We start from the raw sequence: 17273 nt of genomic DNA, 5'->3' as shown, positions 1-17273 counted from the left end.
TGTTTCCTGATATCCAGCCTAAACTTACCCTGGCACAACTTGAGGCCATTTCCCCTCGTCCTGTCACCTGTCACCAGTGAGAAGAGACCAACCCCGTTCTTGCTGTAAGCACCTTTCAGATACTGGAAGAGAGCAATAAGGTCTCCCCCTCAGTCTCCTCTTCTCCAGAGATTACTGCAGCCCTGACTCATGCAAATTCACTGAGAGGAACCTGTAAATATCACTTCATTCTAAACAGTGAAATAACTTAGACCTGTTGAACATCTTTGCAGTCATTACATCTTATACAAACAGATGGCTAATCTCCTTCATGTTTAAACTCACTACTGCTAAAGAAGAAATTTTATTCATACAAGTATTATTGTCACTCTTTAACTAATAAGAAACTCTTTTGAACTTCTACTAGTACAGGTAAATAAGTTTTTGAGAAAATACCCACACCTGTTTTTCCTGCCAAAATCACTGGCATGAGTTACAGAATGTCACATTCTGTTAGGCAGTTTCTGGTGTTGCAGCATTACCTGAGTATGAAAGCCAACTACCACTGGCCACAAAAACTGAAGAAGTAGGAAGACAGCTATTAACAGCACTATACTCTGAAAGATTATGTCTACTTGAAGACATTGATAATCATGATAAAATATTCCTTAACAGGACAGTACTGAAGTGAAATTCTGGCCTTATGAAAAACCATATGAGATTAAGCAGCATATTTTATCCCAAATTGACCAATCAGATCACAAGTGGATAAACAGTGTCTCCTGCCAACTACTGAACAATGGCTTTCCCTCAGAGGTAATACCTGGTTTGGTTTCTCTCCATCCATTTCCTGAATTTCACAAACAAGAAAAAATAGCATCAAGACTTCCAATCTGCTTTCAGCTTTGGCTGAGAACACAACGTAATATATACTATTTGAGAAGACTGGCATACAGAGGGATCATATTAGCTTTATTTACCTCTAAAATATGTTAAAAAGAATGAAAAAGACTGCTTCTCATGAAGGAAAGTCAGAGGAAAGAGAGGATTCTTCTTGCAAAGAAAACACAGTATTTCAGAAGCTAAGATTGCTCACTATCCACCAACAATGACTTCAGTTATGTTTCCACTGGCTTTCACTGCCCTTTCTGTTCTTATTCCTCAGCTTTCCCTTTAAGAAATAAAACAACATTTCACTTGCAAATCAAGGGAATTAGATCATCCATGTGTTTATAATTAGTGTCAAGAATGGTCTTCCACAGTAACAAGCAGGTGATGTTCTATATAGTCAAGAAACTAACTATTGGTGTCTCAAGGTAATGTTGCCTCACAACCAAACTCCAATGTATGCCAGCATTAGATGACTTGAAGGATAAGATTAGTAAGGATCAAAGAATGCAAAGCACTCAGTCATTCTTCGTGTGACCTACCACTCAAACTTTCGTCTCCTCATCAGATGATTAAGCAAATTATCGTTATGACACATTCAATATCCACAGTGTGAGAAAGTCCAAGCATGTGCTCTCTCACACTTCTGCATATGATGGTTTTGAGCCTCTGTGCTGTCCAGTCTTTTTTGAGATTCTGAAAATCACATCCCTCAACCTATTATTTTTTTCAACTATACTTGTGATTTACGAAAAAACTATCATAACTCTCATGTAGTTTCTGCTTTTCTTTATTATTATTACTTTTTACAAAGTTAGACAATTAGAGATTTTTCTACATGTTCTATAATTTAAGGAACAATTTGAATTTTGGACCTATTTTATAACAATATTTTTATAATCCCTATAAGGAATACTTCTGATTTTTTGATTAATACATTAAATAATCTGGAAATCCAAAGTTTTAAATTAACTTCATATACTGTTATTGGAAAACATCTTTATTTTAAAATGCAATAACATTTAAGTTTCTGATAATGGAATAATATCCACAACTTACATTTAAAGGCAGGGTATTTAATATAGAGACTGGTCAAAGTATTTCTCTCTTTTAGACTATCCCATTAAGGCTAGTGTCAGACAAAAGCAGTGCAATCCATACAGCAGACAAGAAGGTCTGGTTCACATAATAAGTAACACAGATTAAGAAAATAAAATGCACACGAAACCCAGTCAGTACAGGTCCTGGTAGAAAGTCTTTCTCCATATTTCTTTTAAGCCCCCTCCACATACTGAAAGGCTGCAGTGTGGTCTCCCCACAGCCTTCTCTTCTTTGGGGTGAACAAGCCCAGGGACAATCACCTCCCTCATTCTGCTGTCTACCCCTCTTTTAACGCAGCCCAGGTACAGTTGGCTTTCTGGGCTGCGCGCACATGCTGTCAGCACATATTCAACTTTTCATCTATCAGTATCCCCACATCCTTCTCTTCAGGGCTACTCTCAGTCAATTCACCACCCAGTCTGTATTGGCACTAGGGACTGCCTCAGCACATCAGAGATATAGGACTGTATGTGCTATACTATCCCCCTTTCCCTGAAATGAAAATTCACAGCTTAAAAATTGAAACAAAATTGAGCAGATATGCAAGCTCTGACAAAAAATGTGCACACTGTGAAAGAGAATTTTATCTGAGAAGTTTTTATGGATTCATATTTCAATGCCTATTGTTTCTGGGACATTCCTGTTAACCATTCACCAAGTTTGCTCTGCTTCTAGTCACTGCAACAATTTTCATACGTATAATGAAAAAAGTCTATAAACCCCTCAGGAAGCTACCTTCATACTACATTACCTTTTTTTATGTGCAAACACACTTCTGAATATCAAGACATACCTAAATTTGTGTGACCCATACAATATACAGAAACTGAGACTGTTTTGGCTCTCTACCACTGATTACCTTAAATTTCAGGAATCAAAAGGGAAAAGATAAACAGATTCTTCAAAAGAAACTTGTAAATGAGGATGCCAACTTCTCAAAGTTTCAGCATACTAAAAATACCTCCAATTACACAAGCTTTCCATAAGGATACTAACCAGCCGACATAACATCTGTGCAACATGTGCATCTGCCACTTCACACTTTGGCTGTCTGACTTCTTAAGTAGTATTATCTGGAACTTGTTTTACCAGTTCTCTGATTTTTATTATTTTTAAACAAAATACAAATGGAAAACAAAGTTATGTTTGTCTTCATTTAAAAAAATAGGGATACTATTTGATTTTTCTTTTCGTTTTACACAGTAGTAATACATTGATAAGCTCATGTAAAGTTTCATTTAATAGCTCTTTGCTCAAGAGAGCTTTCTTTCTTAAAGTATCATTGGCAAAAAAGACTGCTATGAACTCCATTAGCTATCCCTCCTTCAAATTTTATGAGATGCAATTGTAATTGCACTTTCGCACATATCTGCCAATGATCACTTTCTTTACTGTATCATGAAGCAACAACATGAGATTGATGAGAGTGCCATAAACTGAAATTATCTGCTAGAAGAGAACATATGAATGGCCCCACTGGTCAGACCAAGGGACTTTTTAGACTCCTGTTCTGCGACAGCAGATATGCATAGGAAAAAGAAGTGTAAGTAAAGAAGCATAGAGGAATACTCTTTCAAACTTCCAGAGCCAGTATTTCGCAGCATATCACAATTTATCATAAATGTTTTCTTAAGCTTAATCTGCAATGACAGAGAATGACATATCCTCTGCAGATACTCCTGCATTGTCTCTAATGTGATGAATCAATAGAGATTGATTCAGCCAGGCTATAAAGAAATCGGCTGCTATAGATGATATCTGTCCACCTTTTCCATCTTGGACAACTCAGTCAATAGTTAATTTGCTGCAGTTAGTGTGTTGCCTATCACTCGCTGAGGTGTCTGGTAGTATTGTTTGGGTCCTGAGCAGATAAGAGCTGTACTTCCTTCAGCCTTTCCTGTTATTGTGATGATTACAAGTAACGTCGTGACTGCTACAAAATGTACAATCTTTATATTAGTTAGACTCCAGAAATTTGTATTGTAAAAGAGCAAAAAACGAAAGTTGAAATAACTTTTGCTTTTTCCCCCCCCCATATTAATATCATTTATTCAGGAAGCTGGTGGGTTGTCTTTGCAATTTATCCGAGTGTGGGCTAAGCCTTATGGAACATGTCACATCTGCTGGTGGGGTTCACTCGAAGTGATTGGCCAACAGCCAGGTCTAGAAGCAAAACATCATCTGGCAGGCTGATGAACGCTGCTGAGGCCTGTGTTTGGAAAGCCTAGACACAGAGCTCAGAAGTCAAATACCTAGAAGCAGATACTATAAAAGCAGAAAACATCAACATGCCATGCCCTTAATTTCTGTAAGAAGACAAAGACTTTCTCACACCAACTTTCCATTCTTTTTGCTCAACACTGCTCCCAGATGAATGACAATTTGCGTCCATTGGTATTGGCTATTAATGCCAACTATGATTGGGATACATACTGTTATTATTTAAAATTCTAGCCAGACATTTCAGTCCCAGGTCACTCTGTGTGTGATTGTTTCACCAGTAGAATCTACCCTTCACCACCTCAACAGCTAAATTTTCTTTCTTCTTAAGTTGGACAGGAAGACTTTTTTTTTTTTTTAATACCATCGCATTTGTGCAGGATCTGCTGTATTCTAATCACTAACAACACGTAAGTGTAGTAACAGCAAGTAAGCTGAAGAATTCTGGAAGCTCTTTTCACTGCTCAGATGGCAGAAATAACGGAATGTGAGAGAGATCCTAGAGGGATCCAAAGCAGAGACAGTTTTCAGTTTCTACTTCTACTGTGTGCATATCTTTCCATACTTGCAAGAGTTGATTGTTGAGTGCTACGTTTATCACTGCAATTAAAAACTTGTGAATATGAAAAGAATGATGGATGGACAAGATGACATATATGGCTGTGATTGTTTCAAAAAATATGTTACACTTGTTTTCATTACTGTGTACTGTATTGTACTTCATTACAAATAATTATTATATTAGCTACCTGTGTGTCATTCAAATTCTGTGGAATAGGTATGAACTTAAAGCCTACTGGAGCAAGCAAGCAGAACATAAACAAACAAGACTATCTGGCAAATAGGGATGGAGAGGTTAGGAGGAAATACACTGCCAGAAGACAGAGAGTGGGTGACAACTTTAGATGACATCTTCTGCAAAAGATTTCAGATGTTGTATTCCATTTAATAAGCAAGCGTCTTGTATTCACTAGTACATCCGTTTTCTCACCTGAAGCCAAAATCCTCAAAAAATCCTCATATGAAGACAAAGTAAGGATTAGAAAATATATTTTAAGTTCTTCAGAGAAGGTAGAAAATAACTGCATTTTGTATTCATCATTACCTCCAAAGTAGATAGTAATTAAACAGGAACACTCTTTAGGTTGAGTTTAACCAAAATTAATATTTGCGTAGAAACAATATTTTTCATCAAGTCTAGCCTTACTTTGAGGCTTACAAAGAAGTAATTCATACAAAAAAACAAAAACAAAAACCAGATTAATGATCTCAATGACCATATTTCATTCAGGAGTAGAAGATACACTGACTTGCAGTAAGATATGTTATCCATGCATGCCTATATTAAAAGCAGCAGACCACGAAGAGTGTTGTTTTGTATTTCATTTCTTTTTCAAAGAGGAGTTTCTTGTATTTTCCACTTCTAAATGCTTGTATGACAAATAGATGCTCTCTTGCCAAAAATCTCCAGGTGTTTAGTGATGGACATCAGGAAATGGATTTGCCAGACTAAGCAATAAACTCCTTGGGAACTCACTTGTTCTATCACTAATCAGCACTAAAACCAATCATCATTTATACTGAGAGACTTTTACCAGAATATTAAGCTTTTAAGGCTGTTTAAGAAACTTTTAAAGGAAGCTTTTTTCTTCAAGAGAATAGACCTTTTATTAAAATTTCACCTATAATCTTAGGTGCATCACTGAAGAAATATAGTATATTAAATACACTTCACTCTCATATTTCTTTTCCTAGCACTTCTGTTTCTGCTCTCCGTGTGCAAGTATTATATCTTCTTCTTGTAAGATTTTGGCATATATTAATTCTAAAATAGTGAATAATTATGAAAAGGCGGCAACACTCTTTACCACTCAAGTAATTTATCATACCCCACATATGTATCCATACTTTAAAACTGCCAAGCAGATCAAAGCAATATTCTTTGCAACAATAGACTATACTCTATGAAGAAGTGAGTATAATAGGTATACCGTACATCAAAGATGAATTTATAAGAGAGTATAAAATTAGGGCTTACTGTAAGTAAAAACACTGCACTGGAGACGTGGCATGAAATTCTTCACAGAATATTAAAGCACTTAAGAAGAAGATTTACACATAAATCATCACTCCTTTATTATTTTTGTCTACACTATTCCTTACAGCATTGCTCTATAAACCACCAAATGTAGTCCGTTTGGAAATCACACCTTTAAAGATTAAACTCAGAGTTCCAATTTGATAACTACCTATATATTTGTAACCAAAACATAAAAGAGAGCAACACAGTGTATATTATTTTTGAGGCAAGAGACAATTACTTAATCCTTCTATTTACCCAGAACTTCAAGTTAAATCAAATTTTGTAACTAAGATTAATGATGTTTATATTTGCTCAACAATCCTCAGGATTTGATCTAGTACTATATTTGGGAAAATGTAAGGTTTTTTTCACAGCTTTAATGCTGCTTCCCCGCTATCCCCCCACCTTTTTTCCTTATTTTTCTCTTCCAATACAGATGATAAACATTTTTCCAATGGTAATCAAAGCCAGTATGTGTCCAGTGTATTTTTTTCTTTATTCTTCCAGCTTTAAAATACAGTTAGCTACTTCAAATGTTGCTTCCAGTTAACAGTTTTAGCTTCATGTTGGAAATCTACAAGATTTCATTAGAGTTCACTAAATCTCCTAATTTATTTAAGTTCATAAATCACTAAAAATTTCAGTTGTTAGTTATGCCTTAAAAAGTGACTAAAATGCAACAAGTCCAGTATCAATGTCAATCCATCAAAGCACAACTAATGCCTCCAACAAAACCGTGTACAGATAAACCATTAATGAAATCAAGTTGTTTTTGGATTTTGAAATGAAACACTGAGAGGCAATGGTTAATACCTTTATCAAGCAAAATGGATGTAGAGATTTGCCAGAGTGAGAGTTAATTACAGAAGTTATCCAAAGATGTAATGCAACCTCTGACGCGGGAGATACAGAAAGAATTGCTGGAAGGTGCACTGGAAAGCCTGACTCTAATAGTGTTGCTTCAAGCAAAAGTATGGTGTCCAGAGATGCCTCTCAACCTAAACTATGTGTTGATTCTTGCGAAGAAATTATAAGCAGGTGTGAAGTATGAACAGTTCTGTGTGGACTCCTTACTTGATTCAGTGAAATGAAAAGAACAGCATACAATGTATTTCACTCTGCTGACTAAAGGAAGAATATGAAGACAATAAAGTGGAGTGCCTTCATATAGGCACATTTAATTGCAGAATAGTGAAAAGAGAAATGGACAGAGGAGTAAACAAGCACAACGCTGAATTTAGAATTATCAGTACAGTGAGTCAAGATACAGTTTTAAACTTATTAATGAGAAGGCAAACAGCACCTTGAAACAGAAATATTCCATTACCCATTACAAGGACCTAGAAAATGCAAGGGAAATAATAATGAAGAACAAATAAATATTTTGGGATGTAGTCAAAAAAAAAAAAAAAACCCAACAACAACAACAAAAAACTTACAGAAACAGCTTAGTAAACTGCTTATAAATTTATATGGTCCACATCAGTTGTGCAGCACTTCTGTACAGCGCCAACTCAAAATTAAAGTTCTTGGCACCTATACAAATGTAGGGTTAATCTGATCCTATCCATTCTGCTGACAATGGGAAAATATTGCTTCACAAATTATTAAAGATATTCCCATACATACTTATTTATAATGTTCATATCCAAAAGAGGCCGTGTGTCTGCAAAGTATCCAGGGAAGACAAAGACAGATTGCATTTCATTACTATATCTTTCATATTTCAACAATTGTGAAAAAAACATCCTTTATTTACTCCATGATTTGGAAGGGATAAAGGAGAAGGAGTATGATGTGATACATAGATTAGCAGGCTACAAATAACTTCTGGGATTTGACAGGATGAGGAGAGAGGAATATAAGCAGTTTGGCTCCTCTAAATTATTTACCACTTCTATCCAGACACACATTCATGCAGAATCTGTGTGGGCAGGAAAAAGGAAAAGTTTCTTCAGCTCTCTCATTAGCTAGATTTTTGGAAAGGAAGAGTTGTGTGTTGCCTTACAAATTCAGGATATGCTGAACACTACAAGATTCCAGGAAAAATAAATAAATAAAAAGGAGATATTAATTATTCTGAAGATAAAGTATCCCTTGTGTATCATTATCTCACTCATTGAATGAGTACAAGAAGATTCAGAGAGTGACTGAATTCTGTAAACCAGAGAGAAAAAATTTAATACAAGCAGTGGTTATGAGGCACGGGGAATATTTTACATTATACTGTTTTTAACGAAGCATACAATTAGTGTATACGTATGTGAATGTGTAATTCATGAGAAAATGCCAAAGTTTCAGTAAAACAAAACAGCTTCAAAAACTTGCTTTAAAATTATTTCTTCCATCATTTACATGAGATAATCATCCTTATACAAGAGCTGTTGCAAAATAACCTATTTACTGAATGATATTCTTACTAGAGTAACACTCTTTCTATTGTTAGAACATTACAAAGCATTTTTAAGACTGACCAAAAAACAATCATATATGTATTTCAATAATAACAGTAATGTATGTATATTATCATACATTTACCTGTATGATTTTTGCCACTGTAGATGATGTAAACATCTGCTGCAGTATTGTAAAAAGAAATCACCTGCAACTAGGGAAAAGCCTACCTCATTAATGGTACTGGAAGGTTCCAGTCCAATCATATTGGCTTCTACCAGCTGCTGAAGAAGTTGTACTTGAGCCACATTGAGGAAGAAATCCAGATTTGTTGTCACATTGACCTCCAAAGAATGACCACATACCAAAATTTCCTATGGAGAAATGAAGGGAAAATATTAGATAACAGCTACTGAGTAAATAATTTTCAGCTTCTATGTAACTGTATTATGATACACTGTTGTAATCTATGTTTCAGCACTGATATATAGTATTGATGTTTAGTAGAGTATGGTATTTCAGCATTCTAAACAAGGATGTGGAATATTCTTCGCTTTGCTTTCCACAGCATATGTAACTATTAAGACATATCTTGCAAGGAAAGCATCTCGTGTGAGGTCTTGTTTCCATTTCTTGGTAGTATCAAATAGTGGACTATCAGATTTTGGTTTTTATTTCTTTGGCAAGGAATACATATAGAAACATTTTATTTTTCTTGGAACACAAACTCAATTGGTTTTACAATGAAATCATGTAAATCAGGAATTGGAACTCAGTGATAACCAACGTGGTTTCTCTGTGACTGTAAACCAGACAAACATTGGCAAAGTTAGCTGTATGGTCACTATTCTATTGTGTTCACAGGATGAGGGGAAATGGCCTCAAGTTGTGCCAGGGTAAGTTTAGGTTGGATTTTAGGAAACATTTCTTTACAGAATGGGTTGTTAAGCCCTGGAATAGGTTCCCCAGGGAGGTGGTTGAGTCACCATCCCTGAATGTGTTTAAAAAACCGTTTGGATGTGGTGCTCAGGGACATGATTTAGCGGAGGGTTGTTAGAGTTAGGGTAGTATGGTTAGGTCATGGTTGGACTCGATAATCTTTAAGGTCTTTTCCAACCTGAGTGATTCTATGATTCTATGTTATCTAGCACAAGAAAATCTCTTCACTATTGCTGGCAAGCAACAAAGAGGAGAAAAACAGGATCAGTCTGGAAGGGTTGTTTAAGTACTATCTCTTCCCATGAGAAGTAAGTGCACAGTGTTCAAGCTCTAGGTAATCTAAACTAGACCTCTCCATCAGAGAATGTCATCCAATGAATAGATAATAAGAAGAATTTAAGTTGCAAACACATTGGAATTCATGAATATAAGGATTAGTAAAGCTCAGAGATTTATTTATTCTTTATTTTTGTTTTACATCTTTCGTCTGCATTTGTGGTGACCCTTTACATAAAACAATTAAGTTGCCAATTTTTTCTTTCCATATGCATTATCTGTTTTCCAACTGTACACATCTACTACATTGTTGTAACACACACCTAACACCCTTTATATTTCTGCACTAGGCCTGCTCTTTCCAGGAGGCAGCTATCATGAGAAATATTCCTTGTGAGCTGACAAAAACTGATTGGCACCTCCCTTACATAAAGTATTTTACAATTTTGAACCCTATACCAAAAAGAGAGCCAACACCTTATTTGTGCAACATGCTTCACAGACTACTCATGAACAAGTTGACCCATAGACTGGTAAAAGTGATTCTATGATTCTATGTTAAATCTGAAATAACTTGAAATCCTCACAGTAATGGCTGGGGAGAACATGATTTGTGGAAATTTGTGGGCTTCGAAGCCTGGCTAAAAAGAACACAGATCAAATTGTGTCTTACAGACAATATATAGATTGTATTTTCAGTGTTTTTTTTTTTTTTTTTTTTTTTTAAATGAGAAGCTTGAGAATACAGTGTTTTATAATGTACCTCTTCTCAACAGCTTTCCAACACAAATCTTTTAAGGATTCCTATTTTCTGAATCGTGAACAGGCTTATCTGCACAGGCTGTCTACAATATCAAATGCCTTACTCAAATTCTTTATCCAGCAGAGAGAAGATGTTACAGTTAATAATTAAGATTTTTTTTTTCCTTGCAGTTTGTGATGTCTGTATTTGAAAATTTACCACACCTACATAACTGAAACAGCAAGACAGCAAAATATTAAGATTATCCAAATTTTATACCAACCTCTGGGTGTAAATTCTCTGGAGCATCAATTTTTGTAAAAATAATTGCAGGAGCGGCAGTTACTCGAACTGTGAAATCAGTTAAAATTGGAGTTAAAATGGCTCTCCTTTCCTGATGCCGTCTTATGCTAAAAAGAGGGGGGAAATAAGATAGGATTAAATCACATTACAAGTTTTGAGTGGCAAAAACTTCTCGTATTCATATTTACATCCAGCATGTAGCACAAAACCATTTCACCAGTAGTTTAGGTTTTTTGGTAGCCACCTCAGTGAGCATTAAATATTGTCATTGTAAATCATCTTAAATCCAAGCCTGAATGCAGGCTTCCATTTCATGAAATAAGTATGTCTAAACACTAATACTACACTAATACTCTTCAATCCATCTCCATTTAGACAACTGATGCATTTGACACTGATTCTTCTATTGCTTTACTGAACTTTACAAAATCATTTGAATAAAGATATAAGCTTTATTAGCAGTATTTTTCAAATATTCCTGTGGATGCCCTTCGTTTTATGAAAAAACATTCTGAATCATATTTGAATTCATAAATTCTTTTCCTTTAACCAAATAACTAAGCCTAGAAGCACAAACCCATTATGTACAGACCACTAATAGCTTATGACAACGCATGCCAAATGGCCAGAATCTTCTGGGTCAGGTCAAAATCTATTGCCATAAAGTGCCAAGTGAGAGCCTCTGATCAAGAAATAAAAAAAAAGATGTAATGAGATCAAGATGGTGCTCAGCCCTTAAAAGAGGACACAGTTCAAACTGGCAGAGTCCTTCCATCAACACACATTTTTAGGAATTCTTTCTACCTATCATAACTTATAGAAATGCCAGATACCCCAGGGAGAACTCTAGAGATTATCAAAAAGCTACTGTTCAGTCTCAGCAGTATGTTCTGGAAAGGATTCTGTTGAAATGCACACAATCTCACATGCTGATGGTTTGTAGGCCGAGAGTTAGGCAGAAATTAAGTAAAATAGATACAACAATGTGACTGAAGGTCAGGCTTAGATATATTTTCAACAGCAAACACATCCATAGATGACAGTTTACTGCCTTTGTTATTTTGATACGTCAAATTTCACTTACAATTTACTTAGGTATACTTAAAACATGTAGTAGGCTTTGAAATTTACTTAGGACAACAGTACACAGAAGTTAACTGGCAGATGCTACTAAGTACAGGTGTAACAAACTTTTGCTTCAAATAACCTTCCCAGTCCATGTCAAGTAGACTGCATACTACTTATGGCAATATGCTTAAAAGCAACCTGATTGGTAACTGAAAAAATTACCATCCTCCAGTAAAATCTTGAATGTTTTGGGTCACCTGTTGCTCTGCCAGCCTGCAGTGATAGTTTCTGAAGCCAAACTGGTCTTAATTAGATCCCCAAATTAGAAAGCAGAGCAGCTGTTGGTTAGTATACATCTTCAACTGAGAAACTGGTCTTAGATTTTGCCAGGTCAACAAATGCTTCTCTCCCTGCCATCACCTTTCTTCTAAATTTAAACCAGATGGCTTTCTTCCCAGTTCCTATTTCCCCTTCACAGAAAGATGAGAAAGAAATGCCTTTGTTTCTGAGGAAAATTAAAGAGCTAAGTAGTAGAACTATTCTATGAAAAACTTCCATGTAACGGGACAAAGAACTGCTACTAAGTATGATTCTGATTAATCAAACAGAGCTGTAACAGCATGCTATTTTTTAACGCCCAAACCTACAAATGGCTCCTCTCAATCATGGTTCAAATTACTTTTCAGCTTATAAATATACCCATTTCTTAATTTTAAAATGACGTGAGCAGGTATGCAATACACTGCATCTTAAATAACTCTTTTGGTAATATAGATTGAGTGCTAATTTTTATATCATTATTTTAAATCACCCTTATGTGGTATTCCTGTCCTGCTCTACTTACTACTTTCCACATTTCTAGTTGGTGAACTTGAAGCTCAGGCAAGCATTAGTAAAATAATTGTAAGTACAAACAGAAGGCAAACTGAGCACACTAAATAACGAGGGGAAAGGATATGAGAAAGTGCACAAAAGGAACAAAGAAACAAATTCCACTTTGAATTATTAAGTCTTCCACACTGCACCTAAGTGCACCGTTAACTTAACACAGGTGTACGCCACATGAGCTTATGAAAAAACTTGATTGTGAAGAGTGTAATGATGGCTCTGTGTCTGCAGCACATTCATTCCATGGTTCATTTGTGCATCTGTTATATATTTGTCTTGGAGAGAAGGGGAAAAAAAAGGAAAAAGCTAGTACTTTTAGAGATGTTAAAGCAGTTGATCTTCTACACTTAGAAGTCCTGCACGTTTCAAAGTCCATATGTTAACACAGAACAAGAAGGCAGCAAAACAGTTATGAAAAGATCTGGAGATGCCTTATGCTTAGTTCTAAATTTAGGCTGCATCAGAATAATTATATGGATACTGAATACCAACCACAGGTCCACATTGTGAAAACACAGGACAAAAATGTCCTCAAAGGCTTACAGTTCAGATGGGAAGGAAAAAGGAGCAGCTAATAGCACTGTAGGTAAAAGCACCAGTACAGTGGCAATCTAATCACCGTTTTATGATTTTTTCTATCACACTCTAATACAGCTGATTTTCTTTTTTTTGTTAAGGATTGGAAAAAAGACGTTGCAGTAATTTTGTGAGCGTTCACAGGAAATTAAACCTGTAAGATAACCTAGAAATGAGCAAGGAAGTGCTTTTTTGAAAATTCAATGTGGCAGCTCTGATAAATGGTGTGATGAGGTTTGATGAGCGGTGAGTGTAGATGAGCTAAAGCAAATGAAGGAAGATGTGAAAGGGGAAATTGATAGACACCAAAGTCTGGAAGTACCTCGAAAGCAAAGATGTATCTTATGATTAACATCACAGAAAACGTTCTGAAGATGAGAAAAAGAAATGTGAAGAACAGAATTTCATAATTAAAGCAACAACATTAGACTACATCAGATCAAGTCATCAGCATTTGATTACATTCATTCAGAAGCACTTTGAATTTACATGAGGAAGAAGGACTGCCAAAGAGATGACGTAATAATCAAAGAGGTACAGTGGTGCCATGGAAATGCACAATAAGGAATATAACTTGGTCTTTTTATGTGGAAAAGAAATAATCGTAACAAGCAGCAAATACAAGCCAGTAAGAAATAAACATGGCCTAGATATGAAACTTGGAAATATGTGCCTTATTCTTAAATATCTTTTTTTTTTTTAATGATACTTCACTTAAACTAGAGCTCAAGTCCTTATATACTTAAAAAGCACATCACTGAGGAACCAACCAACAGAATCATTTAAGTTGGGAGGCACCTCTAGAGGTCATCTAGTCCAATGCCCCTGCAATGAACAGAGGCATCTGCATCAGATATATGAATGACATCGAAGACCTCTTTTATGTCTACAGAAAGATGAATTCTCACACAGAGTTCCATAACTTGAAAACCAAAACTAAAGTAGTAGCACGGAATATCCCACATAATCAGATAGTCTTCCTTAGCAACATGAGGCATGCAAACTGAAGATGTTATAATTAGCATGTTAACTTAGGACTTAAAAAGAGTTTTCTCTTGTGGGCTTCTATTATAGTTGTATAAATCAGTTAATTCCTGATCCACAGATTCATTGGGATATCTAACAACTAATGAAACTGATGAAAATGAGCACCGTCCTGCCTCCAAACTCCGTCTCACAATAGGTACAACATTTCATATCCTTAACAGCTCTGTGATGTGTTGCAAAGACTCATCACAAGCAAAGAAATAGTGTTACAACACTTTGAGGGATATCTACTGACCAAAATTAGACAATGAACAAACAAACACCATCTGGCCGTTCAGAATAACTATTGTTATATAATTATAACTCAGTAAAACTGATTTTCATCTCATTAAGTACAGTGTGCAACATTTCTATGCTGTGGATTAATAAAGGAAATAATGCACTCTGCTACAGAGTCAGGCTTTGTACAGAATGAATACAAACATTACTTCAGGTAAAGTAAAAACAGAAACTGAGACTCAAGCCTGAATGCAAACGTATTCTATTCCAAAATAATAATTTTATTCACAGGGAAACATCCCTATTTCTCCACACATAGATATACTGATGATCACTTCTTCTTGGTCTTCCTCATTAGAATTTGGCAAGCTGCACTTCAGCTTTCGAAAGAAGAGTGAAAATGAGAACTATTCAAGGAAAAATCTGCAGGAAACATTTCTGAGGATCCTTGCAAAGCAAGAGTGGTATTTTGTTCAGTTTCATACAACAGATCATTGGCTCCCTGACATACTCAATGAGAACTGCAGAGAGCTGTTCCAGATGGTCAGATGCCAAGGACAGAACTGTAATGCAGTATATTGCCACACTCAATTCATTACCACACAGAGAAGTAATGCTTTTAAGCTCAATTAATTTTTTTTTTTTAACAGAGTTTATTCAGGCTGCAGGAAGCAGAAGTTGCTGCTGGGAGCTGTGGAAGGACTGCACAGGGATGGGGGCGAGGCCTCAGGAGAGGATATATTTCTTTATTTCCTTCAGGGCTGTTGTTTTTTCCATTGAGAGGAGGGAGAGGGAGGAGGAGATCTGCAAGCTGAAAAAGCAGTTTTCAATCAAGAAAACTTCTTTTGGTTAAGTATTCCCAGTTCCCCACATGCTGTTTGGTAAAGGGAATAAACGTGGACAGGTTTCATTTGTACATAACCTTATTAGAACTGTCTGACTGTTTCTAGTGTTCTTTTTATATATTGCATCATTAGGGAGCTTTTTATAACATCTACACTGAAGGATAAACATGTCATAATGGGAAGAGTTATGGTTGCTGATCCTCCATACTGCATGGTATTTGGACAGGTTTTTCTGAGCAAGGGCACCCCCAACCCCTCCCCCCAGAGCTCCAGGCTCCCCCTTTTCTCCTGCAGTGTCCTTCAGAGGCACCAGAGGCAGCACCTAGACACTCCAGAATAGCCCCTCTTGAACACTTTTACACTAATCTCCATGAAACATCTAACACCTAGTCTCAAAGCAACATTACTTTCTTTCCAAATTACATTATAAGAGTTAAAAATAATTATAATAATAATTCAAAACCATGAGATATTACTAGAAATATTCAACTCCAGAAGAAGTGGTGGGAAAATCTGAAGGATTTACTTTCTGTGTAAACATCGCTAAAGCATTTAAATGACAAATTATGTCAAAACCTTTGAAATATTTGTCTGTATTATATGCATAAATTTTATATTTTGAATATTTGGTTTTAAGTTTTTAAAAACAAAACCAGATTTCAAGCCAGAAAACTGAATTGCAAAATAATATAATTCAGGTTTTTTATAGATATTTATTTTTAAAACAAATACATAGCAGTACCTCTAGAAATGGGAATGCAAATAAAAGGATATTGCCTTTGCTGGAGTCTTCAGTGAAGTAATCAATTCTATGTCAAATGTGGATATAGATTGGATTCTATACTGCACCACATATCATCTAAGCATTAACAAATGAGCCAAATAAGAGAGAAATAGATCTCAAAAAATAACTTTAAACCCAGTTAAGCTAATGAATCATAAAATTGGATCTAAATGATAAGTAAAAAAAAGAGAGAAGTATATTCAAACGATACGATGAAACTAACACTAAAATAACTCAGTAAAAATCACTACGTTCCAGGTTAAGCATGTTAATGAAAATGAAGAACTAAAAAAGAAAACAGTATTCCAAGTGGGTCAAAGAATAAAACTCCCATAATAATTACAGTAAATCTTGAGATAAATAAACACCCTGAAAACACTAAGCACCATGTAAAACATCATGCAGCCACCCTCTTGGTTCATGCTGGAAACATCTCAAAGGATGGCAAAGTTCAATATGGGTTCTTCCAGTTCTCAGCACAACATTTCCACAGATAATAAAATAGACCCAGATGCAGCAAAGCTGACTGCCAACTAAAAAGCCAAAATGTGAACATTCTGAAAAAGGACTATAGTAAATGTGTAAAAATTTAAGCCAAGAGGACAAGACAACACTCATACCAGCTTTTTCTTTAAATAAATTCAAGCTGGAATTAAAATACAATACTGTATGCCAGAAAGAAAAAGCTAATGTATTTAATTACAACTGATTTAAATTAAGAAAAGTAGAAAATTCATTTAAAAGCAATTTCAAAAACTTACTGACTTGTCAAATATATTGTAATAAAATTTTATTTAAGAAGACTGCTGGGAAAAAGAATATCCAAGCAGTTATACAAAAAGGTAAACTTTGACTATTTGTAACAGCTGCTTCCCATATTCTTATCTCTATAACTTTTTAGCAATCCCACTAAATTTCCTA

At 35.5% G+C, this 17273-nt stretch overlaps 1 protein-coding gene across 5 annotated transcripts in view; it reads right to left on the bottom strand.

Annotated features, from left to right (window-relative positions):
- VPS13B (vacuolar protein sorting 13 homolog B) overlaps positions 1-17273 on the bottom strand; it is a 411590-nt gene that overhangs the window by 125434 nt on the left and 268883 nt on the right. For all 5 annotated transcript variants that reach the window (XM_040695919.2, XM_040695916.2, XM_040695918.2 and 2 more), the window contains exons 32-33: positions 10906-11032; positions 8896-9039 (exon numbers count right to left, since the gene is read on the bottom strand). In XM_040695919.2, coding sequence (XP_040551853.1) covers positions 8896-9039; positions 10906-11032 — 271 coding nt within the window. The remainder of the gene's footprint in view (positions 1-8895; positions 9040-10905; positions 11033-17273) is intronic.

This window comes from Gallus gallus, chromosome 2 (assembly GCF_016699485.2).
Source record: "Gallus gallus isolate bGalGal1 chromosome 2, bGalGal1.mat.broiler.GRCg7b, whole genome shotgun sequence".
NCBI lineage: Eukaryota > Metazoa > Chordata > Aves > Galliformes > Phasianidae > Gallus > Gallus gallus.
Note: the sequence above shows the minus strand (reverse complement) of the source record. Positions and strands in the feature narration are given on the sequence as shown.